The 20,706-nt window shown below is 38.8% G+C and overlaps 1 protein-coding gene across 4 annotated transcripts in view; it reads left to right on the top strand.

Moving 5' to 3' along the window:
- LOC143740740 (uncharacterized) overlaps nt 1–20,706 on the top strand; it is a 73,383-nt gene that overhangs the window by 25,494 nt on the left and 27,183 nt on the right. For 3 of the 4 annotated variants that reach the window (XM_077232738.1, XM_077232739.1, XM_077232737.1), the window contains 8 exons: nt 149–280; nt 485–565; nt 11,216–11,869; nt 13,697–13,741; nt 14,956–15,075; nt 18,079–18,117; nt 18,203–18,256; nt 18,485–18,538. In XM_077232738.1, coding sequence (XP_077088853.1) covers nt 149–280; nt 485–565; nt 11,216–11,869; nt 13,697–13,741; nt 14,956–15,075; nt 18,079–18,117; nt 18,203–18,256; nt 18,485–18,538 — 1,179 coding nt within the window. Of the gene's footprint in view, nt 1–148; nt 281–484; nt 566–8,294; nt 8,420–11,215; nt 11,870–13,696; nt 13,742–14,955; nt 15,076–18,078; nt 18,118–18,202; nt 18,257–18,484; nt 18,539–20,706 lie in introns of those variants that run through there. The other variant, XM_077232740.1, reaches the window with a different exon arrangement.

The raw sequence follows: 20,706 nt of genomic DNA, 5'->3' as shown, positions 1-20,706 counted from the left end.
TTGCTAATAAAAACTGTTAATAAGTGTTCATTCTTATGTGTTTGTGTGTCTAAGCATGCATGCATTGAATGTATGTGCCTTGTGACCATATGGGTTGTATGTGTGAATCTTTATAGGTGTAATATTTTCATTTGCCTCGTTTCTTCAGGGTGATCTGATGCAGATGGCATTTCTGATGGGAGAACCAGATGCAGCTCGAGATCAGTGTGCTGTTTTCCAGCCCCAGTGTGGCGGAATCGGACAAAAACCACCTCACTCTCCTCGCATAGACACTGAAGAGGTGAGCGAGCCATACTGTTCAGGGAATGTTATATAACCTGCCTTCCAAATCAGGCTAGTTTCTACTTAGTAAGAGATAAATTTGGGCCAAAATATCACAGTATTTGTAATTGTGTGGCACTGCAATTCATTTCCATTTTGTATTTCAATATTCATCTTTTCTGTCTTCCTGTCTATATTCCATCTTTTTTCTTACGCTGTCCAGGAACTTTTGCTGTCCTCAAATGACCTGGAAGACTTATTAGTGTCAGCAAAGGACAATGACTCTATTCGTGCAAAACTGACTGTAAGTATCAATACTGTTATTTTTCATCTTTACTGTATATGTAGTAAATTAGTTCTCCCCAAAGTGAAAATTCTATCTTTAACTCACCCTTATGTCATTACAAACCCATATGACCTTCTGTGAAACACGAAAGAGAATGTATTGCACAATTTTGTAGTATGTTACAAGTCTTTTGAAGCCATACAATTGTTAGTATTATCATACAGCTTCAGAACACAATGTAGAAATAGGAATATACTGTAGTAGACAAGCCATATAAACCACTTTTATTCTACATTTATGTTTTTTCATTTCCCATTATGAACGAGAGCACTTTGAACAATCCGCAGTATGCCGTCTTGTGTGTTCCATGGATGAAAGAAAAACGGCTTTGGAGCAATATGAGTGAATTTTGATGACAGGATTTTGGGTGAAAGAACCTGTATCTGTCTAAACCAGCTTTTAAATTATCTAGCAAAAGATCAAACAACCTGAAAATATTATTTAATATGTTGATATTGGTATTCTCCTGCAGTTTTATAAATTAAGGAATTGCTCAGTCCTATCTGCATTGGCCACATCATGACTTGCTTTCTTGTAATTTAAACCGTATGCACATCTCGGCAAGAGTTGATTTCCATAGTTACCTCCATAGGGTTGTTTTTACTCACAAGAAGTGCTGAAGAGCATTTAGTTTTGTGAATCATTTTTTGTGGATATAACTGCTTGAAATTGTAGCCTAGAGTGTTTTTGTAATGACATGTGAATTGTCAATTTATATTTCCATTAATATTATCATACCTTTTAAGAAGCTCTATTTAAATACCATTCCTTTCAGACTGATACTCATTTAATATTTTGTTATCCAGTTTTTTTGTGTACAAAATGTGTACAAAACCAAAAAAACATTCCTGATGAAAACAAATGACATTATTCTAACATACTGTGAACCTGTAGTCACAAACCCAAAAAGGCTTTTCAAATCTCCTCTGTCTTCTCTGAAGCCAAAGAAAGATGGTGTGGGGTGCAGTTGAGCTACAACAGCCAAGCCCGTGTGTGTTTGGCTGCTGTGAGCTGTTTGGCCCATGGATTCATGGTCATTGTGGGCTTTGAATTAAGTTTAGAAATTGCAGATATGAATATTGATGGACTCTATATTCCTTCTGATTCAAAACAAAATCTTTATTTCAGTTAGACCCTAGCATGGCATGTTTAAAACATCTATAGTGCCTCAATCAATTGTCTGGAATCCATCATGTTATGTCATAAAGGTGGAGGATTTCAAAGACTACAGAATACCACTTTTTTTTTTTTTTTAATAACCTGTTTTATTTCTCCAGTTCTCTCTTGTGGTGTAACCTCTTGACTGTGAACTTTTTGTTGTGGTGTTTCGCTTTGATGCCTCCGCTGTTTTTGGTTTGCCAGTTTCCTGGATGGATTAATGGGAAACGTATGGTTTTCTTTGATCTCTTTAACCCAACAGGAGGTCAGGGGTTAAAGGTAATCACTAAATTAGCTTGTCACTCATTTCCAATGGCACAGCTTTGAGGCCAAAGTCATGAATGTTTAGTGTGATATGTGTATGTACAGTATGCATTTTTTTGGTTCAGATGACTAATTGAGAGACTTGATGTATTTTATGTATATCTCTATGTATGTGTGTGGTATATATGTGTATACCTTGTCCACTGACCATTACTGCTATATGAATGAGACCTCAAACCATTAATATTATGATTATTATTATGATTAAGGCTTTTTGCCAATTTAAGGGATAGAATAGAGGGAATGCAACCCACTTCTAAATAAGCACAATGGCTCAAGGTCTGGAGCAGAGGCCCTGTCGAGAAATTAGGTTTTATGTGTAAATGTTAAAGTGCATGTTTTATTGACCTATTTGGCGACGTGTTATTGCCAGGGTTTATAATGATTTATAATGCATATGTGTTTGTGTCTGTCTGATTCTGTTTATTTATTTTGGATTGTTCTGTTCAGTCTACAGAGGCAGTGTGTATGTTTAAAAGTGGTGTTAGCGTGTTTAGAAATAGCCTTGTTCTTTCTGTGGGTTTCGTTTGGCAGGGGTTGGCACAAGCCTGTAATTGATTTGCTCGGCACTAAAATTAGGTTTGAGTTGGACGGAGTACTCCTTTAGGGAATTGTAAGAATTACTCAGACAGGCTGTAAAGGATTCAACAGCTCCATACGTGTCTTTGAACTCGCTCTGTCTTAGAGTTTAGAGTAATAAATGTATCTGTTTTTAAAGGTAGTTTACTTGTTCATGGATAAAATGTGGACATGCATGAGACAGTGCCAGCTATCCTTAAACTAAACACTATGGAAGTATTGTGTATATAAGATCTTCGTTTACAAAGAACCTGAGCTGCTAATTTCCTCACCTCTTCTTCCTGATATCAGGGAATAAGGTCAAATGTTAGGTTGAGTGCATTTTGTCCATTCTGTCATCTGTCATTCTCTGCCCAAAGGGTTAATATTAATGGTTCTTGAGAATGCCTGGATTTGAACAAAATGCTAATTTGTCATATCAGTTAGTTGAGTCGTTTAGACACTTTACCTTTTATTTTTATTTCTCAATGTGGTGATAACTCCTCAAAAGGTACTAATCCACAAAGGTTTGGGGTTAGAAAGATATTTGCTTATAGAAATAAATACTTTTAGTTTAGCAAAAGTGCATTAAATATAGTCAAAAGTGACCGTAAAGAAATTTATAATGTTACAAAAACAATTAAGTAGCACTTTACTTTACAGTCCTGTTCCCCATGTACATTCTGTGTACTTATAGTAATTGTAATAACTTGGTAATTAACTATGTACTAACCCTGAATCTACCCCTAAACCTTACCTTAACCCATGTATTTACCTTATATTACACAGTACTTTCTTAGGTAAGTTCACTGTAAGTGCACATACTGTTAAGTAAAGTGCAACCAAAAATTATATTTCAAATAAATGCTGTTCTTTTAAACATTCTTTTCATCAAAGATTCTGGAAAAAGGTGTTTAATGGCCACCACAAAAATATTAAACAAATATTAAACTTTTTGGGTTTTCAACATTGATAATAAGAAGTGTTTCTTGACTACCAAATCTTCATATTAGACTGATTTCTGATTTCTCAATGTGAAATTGATTTCAACTTTGTCATCACAAGATTTTTTTACTGTATTTTTGATCAAATTAAGGCAGCCTTGCTGTAAGAGACTTCTTGAAAAACATTAATAAATATTACTGACCCCAGAATTTTTAACAGTGTTCCTATTTTTCTGTCATTCCAAGCCACTTTCCTGACTTTTTGATTAGCAGAACTCTACAAAGATGTTTACACACACACATATTGGCGCACATGCTGAGGTAAGGTGAGCTCATAGATCAGTCGCCATGCAACCTTAGATATAAAAAAAAATCTATTTTAGAGTTATGAGCCTATGAACACATGTTATCTCAGTAGTAATTGAAGCAATAAGTTGTTTTCTTGTCTCTTTTCTTTATGTAAATTGCACACGCCATTTCCATGTCTCAAGCTTAAAAAATCCCTCTCAGCAGGTTACATTAGATGCTACATCAACAATGCACTGACACATTGAACTGAGAAGTGTCTCTTTCAGACATGTCCGATTAGAGAAGGTAAGATCATTTGAGTGTATCTAGGATTTTCACTCATGGGATGAAAAGTAATTTACTTCAAAATCTGAATAGCATGCATAAAGTTATGACTGTATCAGGCTTTATCAATGCCTATATGAGACAAAGTTGGTTTTAGTGTATATATATTTAAACTTTTTCATCCAAGAGATGTAAATTAATTTATTATAAATACAAATTACATTTAAATTCTAAAAAGTTTTTACAAGCTGAGTAATGGGTTTTGGTCAAGACAGCTGCTGAGAGTTCCATCCATAAAACAGGCTGTTTCCAGTTGTCAGTTGTTTAGTACAACAAATATGAATGTTTTTGTAATTAATTTAATATCTATTTATAAAATGTGCGAAGACTTGTTTCCCATTTGGATGTCACAATGACAATAAACAAGTGTAGCAGCGCCATGTGGGTATGCGACAGTCTGCCCTTTTAGAGCTCAGATTTGCAAACTGTTACATAAATTAAGGCATTTTTTCCCTTTTTGTTGTGTATGATGGTTTACTGAAAACTCCATAATTATATGTCATTGTGCAGGCGTCTATAATACGCCTGCTCTCCTCTTCACTGTGTCTCTATCCTCGGGCATTCACAGACCTCAACTCCACAGGCTATAATTATCAGTTCTGAGACAGTAATTTAGTACCGTCCATCCCCAAACCCACAATAAATCACATGCAGTTAATGCAAAGTGGCCTAATCATGCAGAAATATTAGATGGATGGATGGATGGATGGATGGATGGTTGGTTGGTTGGTTGGTTGGTTGGATGGGTGGATGAATAGATCAATCATATATGCTGGATTGACAGATATATAGGTGTCAGCATGGGTTGCAACAAAGATGAGTTGAGGCAGGATCTAGGTGCTGCAGTATCTTTTAATAACAATAAAAAAAACACTCAGGAGCAAGAGGAAAATGCTGTAGATGAAGCAAAACACAATATTACCAATGAGAATGGACAAAGAACAATTAAAACAGAATGTGCGATTTTGGCAATCCTATAAGATCATTACAAATCACACTGTACGACTTGGATCTAATAAACTTGGTTACGACATGTAAGTAGACTGTTTGATGATGACACCTATTGAATCGTAGGCTACGACGCAAGTTAGTGTAGAAGAATAAAACATCATCATGTGCTGGTGGTATACAAATGCTGTTGTTATTGAAATGATTTAACCCCCATTATTGGGGGTTAAAGGTTTAGGGTTTATTGCCAAAGTGTATAAATCAGGTTTATTGCCAAAGTGTACAGACTTTCAGCTGTTTACAATGAACTACTCCTATCTAATAATGACACGTGTTTGGTGGTGTGCACTAATCCAATACTTTATGATGCTCCTCTTTAATAAAAAAATGTATGGGTTTTACAGGTCCTTCTCAAAAAATTAGCATATTGTGATAAAGTTCATTATTTTCCATAATGTAATGATAAAAATTAAACTTTCATATATTTTAGATTCATTGCACACCAACTGAAATATTTCAGGTCTTTTATTGTTTTAATACTGATGATTTTGGCATACAGCTCATGAAAACCCAAAATTCCTATCTCAAAAAATTAGCATATTTCATCCGACCAATAAAAGAAGTGTTTTTAATAAATAAAAAAAAGTCAACCTTCAAATGATTATGTTCAGTTATGCACTCAATACTTGGTCGGGAATCCTTTTGCAGAAATGACTGCTTCAATGCGGCGTGGCATGGAGGCAATCAGCCTGTGGCACTGCTGAGGTGTTATGGGGGCCCAGGATGCTTCGATAGCGGCCTTAAGCTCATCCAGAGTGTTGGGTCTTGCGTCTCTCAACTTTCTCTTCACAACATCCCACAGATTCTCTATGGGGTTCAGGTCAGGAGAGTTGGCAGGCCAATTGAGCACAGTAATACCATGGTCAGTAAACCATTTACCAGTGGTTTTGGCACTGTGAGCAGGTGCCAGGTCATGCTGAAAAATGAAATCTTCATCTCCATAAAGCTTTTCAGCAGATGGAAGCATGAAGTACTCCAAAATCTCCTGATAGCTAGCTGCATTGACCCTGCCCTTGATAAAACACAGCGGACCAACACCAGCAGCTGACATGGCACCCCAGACCATCACTGACTGTGGGTACTTGACACTGGACTTCAGGCATTTTGGCATTTCCTTCTCCCCAGTCTTCCTCCAGACTCTGGCACCTTGATTTCCGAATGACATGCAAAATTTGCTTTCATCCGAAAGCAGTCCAGGTCAGGCGCTTCTGCCGCTGTTTCTGGTTCAAAAGTGGCTTGACCTGGGGAATGCGGCACCTGTAGCCCATTTCCTGCACACGCCTGTACACGGTGGCTCTGGATGTTTCTACTCCAGACTCAGTCCACTGGTTCCGCAGGTCACCCAAGGTCTGGAATCGGTCCTTCTCCACAATCTTCCTCAGGGTCCGGTCACCTCTTCTCGTTGTGCAGCGTTTTTAGCCACACTTTTTCCTTCCCACAGACTTCCCACTGAGGTGCCTTGATACAGCACTCTGGGAACAGCCTATTTGTTCAGAAATTTCTTTCTGTGTCTTACCCTCTTGCTTGAGGGTGTCAATGATGGCCTTCTGGACAGCAGTCAGGTCGTCAGTCTTACCCATGATTGCGGTTTTGAGAAATGAAACAGGCTGGGAGTTTTTAAAACCCTCAGGAATCTTTTTCAGGTGTTTAGAGTTAATTAGTTGATTCAGATGATTAGGTTAATAGCTCGTTTAGAGACCCTTTTCATGATATGCTAATTTTTTGAGATAGGAATTTTGGGTTTTCATGAGCTGTATGCCAAAATCATCAGTATTAAAACAAGAAAAGACCTGAAATATTTCAGTTGGTGTGCATTGAATCTAAAATATATGAAAGTTTAATTTTTATCATTACATTATGGAAAATAATGAACTTTATCACAATATGCTATTTTTTTGAGAAGGACCTATAAATATTTGTTAAAAAATAAGTCATATGTGTGTAGTATAGTAGTGGCCAAAAGTGATGTCCGGAGGGGATATTTTTTCTTATGGCCCTACAAGTTCGATTAAGCGATCAAAATATGAGGAAAATATTTTTATATATTTTTTTCAATATTTCAAATATCAAGGAAAAACAAAACCCCAAACTTGGCTAAGGTATTTATCTGACAAAATTATTTGGCAAGCTACAGCTAAAGGTTTTATTTTACAGTGCAAAAAAAAATTAATTAAAAAGCCCATAGGAAAAGGCATACATTGACAACAATATAATCAGTTATTAATATTTTGTTGATTCTCTCATGTGTTCATACTTTTTTGAATGAGGGACTGTCCAAAAATCATATCTGCACAATTAAATGTTTCAAAGCTGAACATCTCTTTTGGTCACTCCTGTAAATAGATCCAGGTAGATACAGTAGATGCTGTATAGAAAGATGGACAGACAGACTTGTCAAAACTTGTCAGGATTCTATAAATCAGAACTGACTGAAATTTTCTGGAAGCAATTATCTGCTATTTGGGAAGGACCCTTGTGACAGATCTCTGTGGATTGTCTCCGTGAAGACTTCACATTGCTTTCTGCTTTGTGAGTGAAGAGTGTGGATAGTCTCCTCTTTGATTTAGGGTCTTGATAGTCACTTTTTCTTCTCTACTTGCCAATAATTCACATCAGCAGAAACTCAACAAGCTGTCAAGCTTGTCATTCCGTCTGATGATGCCATAATGTGGTTGCATGTGGGCAGTGTATGAATTTCCCATTGGTCCATTTGTCCCTATTAGCAGAAAGTTATTGTATAAACCATATTGTTTCTGTCAGTTAATTCTTATCCACCTCAGCAAGCATGTAAGTACTTGTATCTGGACACTACAAGAGTTATACACATAACCACTTACAAAGACAAGAGCGCACTCTCGCACATACACACGCTCAATTTGCCCTGAGGCCACAGCCAAACAGGTGTCTCATTGTGTGAAGTAGCTGATATGTGTGTGTCTGCATGTAATCTGCGAGAATGTGGGTGGAATGAGAGTTTGTGGGTGTGCTAGCGTGTTTTGCACATTATTGACTAGTCTTGATTCTGAGTTTCACTGCATTTTTGTTGTTGGTGATGTATGTGTGAGTGAGTGCATGTGTGTGTGTATGTGTGTGTGCCACCATGAGGATCTGGATGTGTTTGCTAGGATGGTTTCTGTTGGATTTAATGAGATTCGGAGCGCAAGGTCAGAGAAATCACATTCCAAAGGTATGGCTTCATTCTGGAAACCTTTCCGAAATGTGTTTGTTTGGGAAAATTGTTCTTACAAATCATGTATGAACTACTCCTATCGACTAATGAAACGTGGATTTGGTGGTGAGCGGTAATCCAACACTTTATGAATCTCCACTTTGATAAAAATTTTTGTGGTTTTTAGAATGTGTATAAATATTGGTGTGGAAAAATAAGACATATGCGTGTAATTAAGTGTTAGTCCGTTTCTCCTGAAGGCTGACAGTGGTTTGGCTGCAGATGTGAGAGGTTACAGTGGTTTTGGTTTATATGAGCGAAATAGTTTTCACTGAGCTATAGTTCGACCCAGATTACCACAAACGCTGAGTTCATGTCCAGTGCCAGGGTGCAGGTTTTGACTGTAATTGACATTTATTGGTTTTGCAGTATTTTACAATATTGCAATTGATTTTTTGCACTTCTCTCATTTTTTTGTTTTCTTTTTTGTGCTGTTTATTATAGCTTAGTGAATGATAACCACTGCTCTTTATAGGATTTGTATTTATAATATTTTATTATTATGCATAGAGCTAAATTGAATTCTCAGCCTGACAAACTCTCGGTGGCAGAAAAACAACAGCTGTGGCAACAGATTTATGACAAGACCAATATAACATTGGTTGAGATTGAGAATGAATTCAGTTCTTCAGATGTAATTGGTGTTTTCTTACTTAATTTTCTTTTTGGGCCAAACCATCTTTTCTCCATATTAAATTTAGTTTCCAATGCCCACTTTCTCCGGAAATGTAGGACATTGCTTTATGGGAAATATTTTATGGGGTGCTGCAGTTAAATCAGTCAAAATGCAAGATACGGCTGGTTTGACATTGCCCATAAATACCTGCGTCTCTGTGATAGATTTACAGATAGTCTTTCAAGTCCTCTTTTGTGCTTACTTTTGCGTGATTGTATGTACAAGACCCTTTTTTGTAGGCTTTTCCACTTATATATTTACAGACCAAGGCATTAGATGTAAATTTGTAACTTTCAGAACTGAAGTATGATAATAGGCAAATTTCTTTTGCCCACATGCTTGCTTTGGTTAGCTGGCATGTAGACGTGTTTTTAAAAAATGTATCTGAAGCCTAAAGGCATATCCCTTTTATTTTTTAGGGAAACTCTTTCCTCTCCTACAGACTTGTCATCTGGCTTTTCACTGATCTGTCTAAACTGTGTTCGGTCAGGAAAGGTTTCTGTAACAGACCTTTAAATAGCAGCAGTGTTGTACATCATGTGCACATCACAGCAACAGCACTGGGAACATTCATTCTAGAAGTTATCGTTGATCTGGATTATGTCACAATAGCCTTTCTCCTGTAAACGGATCTTTGCTTAATCTTGTCACATCTTCTGTATTTCCCCCACTTGCCATGACAGTCAATGTGAGTAAGGGTTTCTTGTGTAAAAGTCACCACCACAATCCCGAGTTGTTGCTATATGGTTGCTAGGTGGCTCTGTTATTCTGATCCCTAGATATTACTTGAATGTCAAAGTTTCTGGTGTTTTTTGCCCAATAGGAGAAAATCACTTTAGTGACTTTGCTTTTTTAAGTGATCAAATTCAGCCTCTATTTCCAAACTCTGCAAGAGAAAAGGACTCTGGTTATTAATTAAGGACAAAGCACTGTAGCAGTGAGGTTACAAGTATGTGTTCATGCTGGTCCTAGTCACAGGAAGCCCCCTAGTGGCCCAATGCTATCATAGCCAGAGCTGGAGAAGAAGTTGCTCTTTTCTGGGTGACTGGACACTTAATGTGAGTCAGTGTGTTCAGACCCTCTTTGGCAGGCTATTAGAGGGATATCAGACCAACAGCAGGAAGATAAGCTGGACGACGGCCCTTCGTAGCCAGGTGGAGATCAAGTGTCGGTTTATCAGGCTTTGGCCACAGAAAGAGCCATTGTTACTCATAGTATTAGACCATAGGGTCTGATTTAACCCACAGTTCCGTCGTATAAAGGCTCTTCCATCTCACCTTTACAGGCTACAGTCAAATCTCATCTTGCTGACTGACATATTATTCATTGAATATATATTAATATAAAAAAATATAAGATATAATGTGTAAGATTTGTGTTACATTTGACCCTATCAATCTGGCAACACAAAATAGCATGGTTAAAACCGTGCAACATATAAATAGCTTCATATACAACCTTTCATGTCTCTCAACTCTCTTTTTGAGTCTCTCTTTTTTGTATACATTGCAGATGCCACCAAGATAACTGAAGCACTCGTTTGTCCTACAAAAGTCACATTACTAAACCACTTGGCCTAAACTCCATGCAAATAAAGCAACTAGACAGAATCACAGCAGGCTTTAAAGAGACACATGTTTCAATTTTGTACGATGTCATTTTGATATACAGCAACAATCCCCTGCCTTTGACACCGTGATGTGGGTGTTTCTTTGCAGAGAGAGGCTGTTTTTCATTTCTCTTTTCATCATTCAGAATCAAGACAGATCATATGGAATCCAGACCTTGATTCTGTTGTTTTTTCCTTTTTATTTTTTGTCTCTTTATCTTCTTGGAATTATTGTGTATTTACCTGTGCATCTGTTAACAGCAGCAACTTCACAACCATATGTTAAAATGGATTACAGCTTTAATCAAATCACATAAACATTCTCATGGTAAAAAGACCGTATGAAGAAATACAAGTGATTACATCTACATTAAACATGTTATACTAAAAATAAAGCTCCCAGATGAAATTGAATAATAGCTTACACACAATTCTTGGCACACATTAAGTAAATTCTTTATGTTTATAGGGTGTCCGTAGACGTGGGATTATACGTGGTGATGGTACTCTTCCCACTGGATCCAAACGTCCTGTCTTTGTGGGGCGAGGTGATGTGTTTGAGGTGGATGAGGATACAGACCTTGTGGACCAAAACATCTTGTCCAAAAATGGTGGTAAACCTTCCAAATCCTTCCCAACTGACACTACAGAAAGTCGTGACGGAAAACCAGAATCCACATCTAAACGTTTAGATGAAAACATCACCACTGACAAGCACAAACCTGGCAAACCTTCTCCAAAGAAACCAGTTGATGCCACAATTATCAACCTGGATGTTCAGGTACCCGAGAAACCTACCGGAAGTACTGTATCTAGCGGAGAAACTCACCTAGAATCCACCTCCAATCCTGAGGATCGAGAATCCAACTTGTTAAAAGAAGATCTGGGGGCCACCACACAGGCTCCTGATAGTACAACTTATTGGGAAGGCATCTCAAAAGGCAGTGTAAGAACAGCTTCCAGGACTCCAGATATCCCTGCTGGGTCTGGTTGGGGATCTGAGGAGCACCCAGGTACAGTTATACTCACAGGCAGGCATGGAGACCTTGTGCGTGGCTCTGATGGGAATATGTATCGCATCCAACGGGGACCCATGGGGCCAGTGGGGCCCCGAGGTGAGCCTGTGAGTATAAATTCAGTATCGGTGTTGCTGTTGTTGTAAACTATTAAATATAATTTTTGCTAACTGAAATTAGTTAAATTTAAGTTATTAAGCTAATTAGAAATAAGAAAAGTTTTTTTAAAAAACAATACAAATTACTAAATTACTAAAAGTTCAATTAGAATGAGTACTGCTAATTTGAAAAATTAACGAAAAAGCTGATTCAAAATATCAATAAATACTATCATAGTGTATAAATAATACTAAATAACACTGGTATATATCTAGCAGAAATTGTCGGTCTCATGTCACATTCTGTTAACACTAAAGAATTATGTGAAACCAGTCTGTGTCTAAGAAGGAAATGGACACAATAGCTGAAATCAATTAGCAAATATGTCAGACAAGGCATGTGCAGGTTTTTACTCGATAAATAAAATAGGAAACGTCTGCCACAATCTGCAAAAGCAGTAGAACCAAGTCTGATGCAGAAAGCACAAGAGAGAAAAATTAAAGAAGGGAATTATTAGGACTTTGATTTTGTACAGTATATGTATATTTCAGCTTTTCTCACTGGCTACCTTAGATTCATCCGGCTCTCTAAAATTGGCTGTAGGAGGAACAACCCATCTGCATCACACAATCAAAATGCAACGTTCACCAGGCTTTACAAGTGACCGGGCATAACAGGAGTAAACCCAGACATGCTGTCATCTGGAGGCTTCTGTCTGAGCTCCAGTGGCCCAGGCACTGTAAAAGGCCATTAGTTCATGAAGGCTTGATTTATACCAGTTGGCTGATAGCATTAAGGACACACTTCACTGCTTGAGAGTAAAATGCAGTAATTAGTACCCCCTCTTTTTCACATCTTTATTACTATCATACCCTGCATTTCTGTGGGGGTCAAGCTTTTAGTCATATGTTAAACTAAGTGTTTATGAACCGCTTCACTTGATAATCTGTCTAAAATATTGTACTGCAATGCAGTATTGATATTGTTTGCTAAAGCTATTAAAATGTAAATGTTAGATGAAAAACTGAAATCAGAATGCCTTGGAAACTAGCTGAAATAAAATAAGGTTAATTTGAAGAACTAAAAATAATAAAAAATTAAAAAAGCAAAAAATAATAAAATGTCAAAAGCATAACAAAATTACTAAAACTTACACTAAAATGAAAATGAGAACTGGAGATATAAGAATAAAATGACAAAAGCATAACAACATTACTAAACTTACACTAAAATTAAAATGAGAACTGGAGATATAAGAATAAAAGCTAATTTCACATTTTAATAAATATTATAATAGTATATTACTTTTGATCCAGTAACAATGGTCCAGTATTTTATTTATTTATTTATTTATTTATTTTTGAGGCTAGATCAATTGCTTTTATTGTTCAGATAATAATAAACTCAAAAACGGTTTAGTGCCATTCAGTGATAAAAGTTTGTACTTTATGTGAATGTTTTTGTTGCAAGAAACTTGCAAACCAGATGTCATGTTACAGGAAGTCAGCTTTTAGACTGGCTTTGTGATGGTTTAAAAGGTTACAGTAGGTTTAAGTTTAACAATGTGCCTTTATTACCCTGGTCAGAGTGGCACTAAAGTTAATGGATTTTATTAACTTGTCTGACCTCTGAACTCTGAATGTTTGTTTTTTGTTTGTTCGGATCAAGACAACTAGGAAATTGATTGTCAGTTTGTTATTGCTTATTTATTTCCACTAGCTATAAACCTTTTATTTAAACAAGCTTGCTTGCCGTAAAAAATAAAAGTTGCATGTTTTATTTTGTTCACACTGTGGCTTTGTATATTTACAAATATTTCGTTCTTTCCTCCTCAGGGATGTCCTGGCAGTGTTGGCTATCCAGGAGCCAAAGGTGATAAGGTATGATAATCAGAGTGTTTACTATTGAGAAATGAGTCAAAGACTTCAGGATGAATGAAGGCACGCTGAGGTCATAGTGCTTCACCACTGAAGTTCATGGAAAGTTCACTTGCCTTTGGTCATGAACGGCTGACCCTTCGTGTCCTTTTATGACCTTTGTCACTTCAAAAGACTACTTATATGTTTAGTCTATCCAAACAGAAGGAATGTTAATCAATTCAGTATTCAAAACCGAACCAACAGTAATGAAATCATTGTAATATTTAGTATTTCGCATATCTATAGTCATCTTTACACTGTAAACAAGTGTCATAACCATGGGTTCAAAAACAAAAAGGGTTCTATTTGCACCATTTTGTTTATGCAAAACCAAAAAGATAAGTTTATCAAAAATTGTAACACTACATACACTACCATAAGTTTGGGTTCTGTAAGAAGTCATGTATGCCCATCAAGGCTGCATTTACAGTAATATTACTGCAAATAAAGTAAATACAATCTGTAATATTGTAAAGTATTTATAACTGTTTTCTATTTTAATATATTTTAAACATTCCCGTTATTGCAAAGCTGAATTTTCAGCAGCCATTATAACTCTAGTCTTTAGTGTCACATGACCCTTTTAAATCATTCTAATATGCTGATTTGGTGCTGGAGTAACATTTCTTATTATTATCAATGTTTAAAAAAAGTTGCTTAATATTTTTGTGGACATCATGATCCTATTTTTTTCAAGATTCTTAATTGTTTTAATAATAAATAGAAATCCTATGTAACATTATAAGTGTCTTTACTGTTACTTTTGATCATCTTTTTGCATCCTCCCTGAATAAAGTATTAATTTCTTTCAAAATAAAAAATCTTATTGACCTCTTATTGACCCTAAACTTTTGCCCCCAATTTCACAGACAAGGCTTAAGCCTTTAAAATGCCTGTTCGAGCTGTTTTAACTGAAAGCAGCTTGTACTGACATATCTTAAAATATGTCGGTGCCATTGTTTTGTCTCAAGATGCACATCAGTAATGTTTTTTTCTAAGGCATGTTTATAAAGGCTACAATTTAATTGCAGGCACATGTATTTACGTCTGGAAAAGAAAATTTTATTATAACTTGAGAGACAAATGTAATAATTTATCAGATATCTGGTGGTGTCTTTTCTGGGCTGTGTTCTGAGGAACTATTCAGTCTTCCTTATTCTTGTGATGTTTTCTAGGGTGCCATTGGGCTTAGGGGCCGTCCAGGTCGCCGTGGATTCCTAGGACCTCCTGGGCCACCTGGGCTGCCCACATTCTACCTGTGGAGAAACACACCTGAAGAATGGGCTGCATTTCAGGTGAGTTTTCTCTTCTTTCTTTTTCTCGGTTTCTTTTTTTACAGGTTTTCCTGATTGAACGCTCTGTCCCTTTCTTGGGTCTCCCTTTCTTCATTCCTCATCCCTTTAAAGTGGCTGTCAGCGCACAGCTGTATCTTGTGTAATAGCTCAGAGGAGCACCACAGCCGTGATTGAATAAAGATGCCCTCAGAGAAAGAGAGAGAAAGAGGAAGGAATTCTCTCTTGTTGCTGTAATGGGGTATTTGTTTCCTACAGCCTTTGAACTGTCCCGCACTGTACATCCAGCAATCCAGCTGAGGGCAAGGGCTTTTTTTTCTCTTACTGGCGCATGAGGTCATAAGTTGTTTCTGTAACTGAAGGGAAAAGCAGGAGGGTTATCCCCTTTGCTCAAGCCCAGAACAAGGTTACCTCAACACTATCAATCAGTCTCACCCTTTATGTCAGTTTCCAGCTCGGTATCTCCGAACGCATCTCCTTTGTGATAACCGAAACCTCTGCCAAGCGTGGTCTAATTAAAAGCAGCCTGTGACTTTGTAGCTTATTTTGCTATCCGTGTCCTGTGTGCAAGATGCTGCCTTTGTGATCGCCTTTGTAGTTTACAGGGCAGCTTTTAAGTCTAGAGTCTGGTTGGATGAGAATGGATCCTTAAAGCTTTCGTAAGACCAGAATAGCATGGTTATGGCCTTTGCCTTCATTAAAATGACTCAGAGTAATGAAGAGGAAATCTCCAAGAATAGACTAGGAATGAGAAAAAATCATATTTTGAAAATTGGCTAATTTGTGGGTTGTCTCAATGACTAACCAATTCATCTGCCCAAGGAAGCTCAGTATAATTAGGCTGGTTTTGAATTCTCGTGACCTCAATTAGTAGGGCTGCACAAAACATTGAAATAGAATCAATGCTAATGTCATATCTTGATTGATTTTCAATATAGTATTTGCATTTCGATTTGCAATAGTCAATGCGTGAAGGTTGTCAAAAACAGTGGGAATATTGGAAACCTCAAGTGGAAATCAAGTCCTAAGTCTGTTTACTTAAAGAGGCTTGAGTTGGTTCATGTAAAGAGTATACCCAGGTGTGAACACACATTGTTTTCACATTTTTCCATATTGTTCTAACCTAAAAGGATTTTTCATGCTTAAAAGAAGGTTTTTTTTATCTATGCAGATGCACTCCCCTTCTATAATAATTAGTTATTTCCAACTATAGCTATTCAAGTCATCCGGTGAGTTTCATGAATTACATATATTTTTTTATATTGCAATATAGGCTATACCGCATTGCAGAAAAAAATTATATTCCAATGTCATTGTTTCCTAATATTGTGCAGCCCTACCAATCAGACACATTTCTTAGGAGGTTTAGCTTTACAGATTATAACAGGGTGTCCGCCGGTCCTTAAAAAGTCTTAAGTCTTAAATTAGATTTTAAAAATTTAAGGCCATAAAAAGTCTTAAAGTCTTATTTTTACTTATGAAAGGTCTTAAATTGTCGATGGCAATTTGACTTAGACATATCTAAATGTTTTCCTAATTAAAACTATCTAATTAGCGTCCTTGTTTATTTATTATTCTTTCTTTGTGGATTTGCTCGTTCACGTGACATTTCGGTCACATTCGCGCCAGCATTACGTCCGTCTCCCTCACGCGAAACAGCAGGAGAGGAGAAGAAAGCCGGTTAATTTTTGTTCATTTGTAAGTTCATTCTTTATGTGCGTAGTGTTGTGCGATGTGTATTGTCTATTATGGTATTGTAATCATTGTTTCACTTTAACTATGTACGAGGGCGCACTGCGAGCTGATGCATTTGTCTCCCATGCTTGTCAGTGCAGTTATATTCCTAAGTTTTTGTATTTTATATATCATATGTTGTTATCATACAATATTACATCAGCAAGAGGGCTGTTTTCCCGTGCACAATAGCAAATATTATATTTATTTTATTTAGCAGTTAAATGAACATTGTGAGTTACTTTTTATAAACAATATTGTCAATATTGTTTGTTTTCCCATTATTTTGCTGACGAGAATTTTAAAATGAAACCGTTGCAGAGTCTCAATGCAACAACAGCGATGATTTCTGGACTGAAATCCGCGTTTTGAGCGAATCATTTTAACGATTCGATAAACAATCACGTGCACTTCCTGAATGAATCAGCCGTTTGAACAAATCGGTTGAATGAGTGACTCCCTGAGACAGTGACTTGCCGCCGCCTACTGGCGGGTTTAGTTTCATATTTAAAGTACCCTGTAATTAAAATGTTACAATTAGAAATCAGTTCATATTTAAATATTGAATTAAGAATTAAAGAATTGAATATCTCATAGCTTTATTTATGCAATTATAAATGGTGTGTAAATATATTAATGCCAGTTCTGATGCTTCTGTGTCTCCTCTGCACTGCAAAGATGGATTTTAATTTAATGATTTAATTTAACTGGTAATAGTGGTATTGTGTTATTATTGTAATATAATCTAATTTGAATGTTAGAATTTGACATAAAAGGTGATGCATAACCCGAAGTAAAAAAAAAAAGTCAGTATATGGGTGAAAATGCGCCTGGAACTCAATTTAAGGTTGCAAATATTCCCCTTTAATAAAAAATGTTAAGTTCTTTCACTGCTGTGAACTGACCACTGCATAGAATATGAAAAATATGAATATCTTCGTGAGTCAGCTGTCAACAACAGGCCTAAACCAGCCATGGTACCAGTACACAAACACAATCAGTAAAATATCATCTTATTATCATCAACAAAACTTTTTTTGTCAAGACGTATTTTTGTCAATATTGCGCACCCCTAATGTAAGGTATTAATTTTGATTTCTTCAGGTCTTAAAAAGGTCTTAAAAAGCCTTCAATTTGACTTTAAAAAGTGTGCAGGTTACCCTGTATAAGATAATGTTTTAATATCAGCAGTGATTTTGAAGATGTGATTAACATGGATAGTCATGTGATGACTCAATCAATGAAATATTTTTCACTCACTCTCTCCTCCAGCAAACATCGTTCTTCCAGCTTCTCCTTGCAGGCTGGCCTGTAAGTATACAGCACATGTATGTGTGATTAATGTTTCTGAACATGGAATATCCCTGACACCGTTCTGTTTCCTGTGAGCTTGTAGAGAGTGCAAGGTCTGCCTGGTCCAGAAGGAGAGATGGGAAAACCTGGGCGGCAGGTGAGGCAAATCCTGTCTTACTTTGATGAGGCTTAGTGACACCTTTGTTATGTAGCTCAGTACTTCCTGATCTCAGATGACAACACCTGCTCTGCTAAATCATTCTCTCTCTCTCTCTCTCTCTCTCTCTCTCTCTCTCTCTCTCTCTCTCTCTCTCTCTCTCTCTCTCTCTCTCTCTCTCTCTCTCTCTCTCTCTCTCTCTCTCTCTCTCTCTCTCTCCTCTACTAGGGGCCACCTGGGGAGCCAGGTGAAGGAGGCCGTCCTGGACGTATGGGAGACATGGTAATATCCTATAGTGCAATCATTCTCATTTTTAGTGGTCCTTACTAAGGCAAGCATAATTTTTATCAGTGGTGCTTGTCATGGCAAGCATCCCTACTGCTATAATAAAACTATTAACCTACTAATTGTCTACCATTTGTGCACTAAAATGTTTTTTTACCTGGGTTTACCTGGGTCGTCTCCTAATCAACTCCCCTAAACGTCTCCTGATCGACGTTCAAAAATATTTATCCTCTAGCGCGTCTCCTAATCGACGTCGGCTGAGTCGGTCAATGTCTTGACCCCTATGAACACTATCACTTGGGAAATAAGATCTCTAGTGCTCCACTAACTTGCTGCACAGCAATAACTAAACAGACTCCAGAGAGAATCCCACCAGCAAAAATAATACAACAGTTTTTATAGAATAGGAGCATGGCAAAGGTAACATGATTCATTACATAATTTTTCTCCAATATGATTGGTTCTTCATATTCATAATTCAGCAAACCGTTCTGTTCTCTTACGAGAGGTTCTCTCGTATTGCGTAAGTTTAGCTTACGCTACGGGAAAGATTCATCTTCTCGAGATACTGAAGCCAAAAATTATCCTTAATTTTGTATAACTTGTCAACGCAGTGCAGCAGCTAGCAGACCTAGAGCAGGCCATCTCGCGTGCTCATTGGCTGCCCTGCGGGCAACTGCTGCAGCCTACCAGTGCGCCCGGCGTGACGTCACGCCCAATGAGGGGCGCCCGCGCCTTTATAGCGTCACAGCCCGCCAGATAGGCGTGGCTTAGCATATAAAATAGTGGCTGTAGGCTGAATTCTCTGATTTTTCGACTCTTCAGCGAGCTCTTCGCATCGCTGGATTTGAGAGAAGCCACCGCCGCCGTCGAACAGCGAACAGCCAGCCTAGGACAGCGCTGAGGAAGCCGGCCGTCTTCGCCACCTTCAGCCATCCGTGCGAGCTACGCTATCCGGCGACGTATCCTTTTTTGCTATTATTCTAAAAGAGCAGCGAGCGTCTTTTTAAAGATGCCTCGCACTTCCTGCGGCTCGTGTAAAGCCCCGCTCAGCGCCGGAGACCGCCACCTGATCTGCGCTCTCTGCCTGGGCCTGGAACACGCAGAGCTCGCCCTCGCGTCCGGGCGCTGCAAGCTCTGTGAGGAGCTTCCGCTGTCGACCCTGCGGGCTCGACTCGAAGCATTCAACACCACAGCGGTCACTCCGCCTCCTGTGGGACCGCGCAGAAAGAAGCGCCGTTCCCTGAGACAGCCGGAACCTGTGGCCACAGCGACGCGCTCGCCGAAGAACCTCCCTCGAGCCTCGCTCTCGCCTTCCCCACCTCTCCTCACCGACGCGCAGCTGCCGCTTACGAGCCTCACTGCCGTCACTTCGGAGGATGAGTCCGTGGGACATGTCACAAAAGACTGCTGCTCTATCCTGGCATCAGACAGCGAGGAATGGTCGCTTCTTTCCGCCTCCTCGTCAATCCAGGAATCCGCCCGTACCCGCGCTGGAGCTGACGCGGAACTTATGCGCCTGCTGACGCAAGCGGTTGACCGTCTCGGGCTCGAGTGGTCGCTGCCGAAGGAACCCGCGCCGAACAGGCTCGACGGCTGCTTCCTTCAAAGTCGCCGCCGCGCAGTTTCAGAAACCAGGCCCGCTCCATTCCTGCCGGAACTTCATGCGGAGCTGATGAAGTCGTGGAATTCACCGTTTTCTGCTAGACTTCAGTCACAGGCCTCCGCGTCGCTCTCCCGAGTGGACGGCGCCGCCGAGAAAGGGTACACAGCGATTCCCCCTGTGGAAGAGGCGGTCGCAGCGCACCTTTGCCCGCCCTCCGCGAGATGGCGATCACGGTCAGCCCTCCCGTCTAAAGCCTGCAGAGCCACTTCCGCCTTGGTCGGCCCCGCTTATGCCGCCTCCGGCCAGGCCGCGTCTGCTCTACACTCGATGGCTGTGCTTCAGATCCTGCAAGCCGACCTCCTCCGTGAATGGGATGAGAAGGGCCGGGACCCAGCTGCGGTTACGGATTTGAGAAGCGCTACGGATCTCTCTCTCCGCGCCACCAAAGCCGCAGCCCAAGCCATCGGACGAGCCATGACCGCGTTGACCGTGACGGAGAGGCACCTCTGGTTAACGCTCGCGGATATGAGGGAAACTGAGCGAGCCACCTTTCTAAACG

The sequence above is a fragment of the Siphateles boraxobius genome, unplaced genomic scaffold (assembly GCF_051911475.1).
Source record: "Siphateles boraxobius isolate OS27281-9 unplaced genomic scaffold, OSU_SipBor_1 18, whole genome shotgun sequence".
NCBI classification, from domain to species: domain Eukaryota; kingdom Metazoa; phylum Chordata; class Actinopteri; order Cypriniformes; family Leuciscidae; genus Siphateles; species Siphateles boraxobius.
This window is presented reverse-complemented; position numbering and strand designations above follow the sequence as displayed.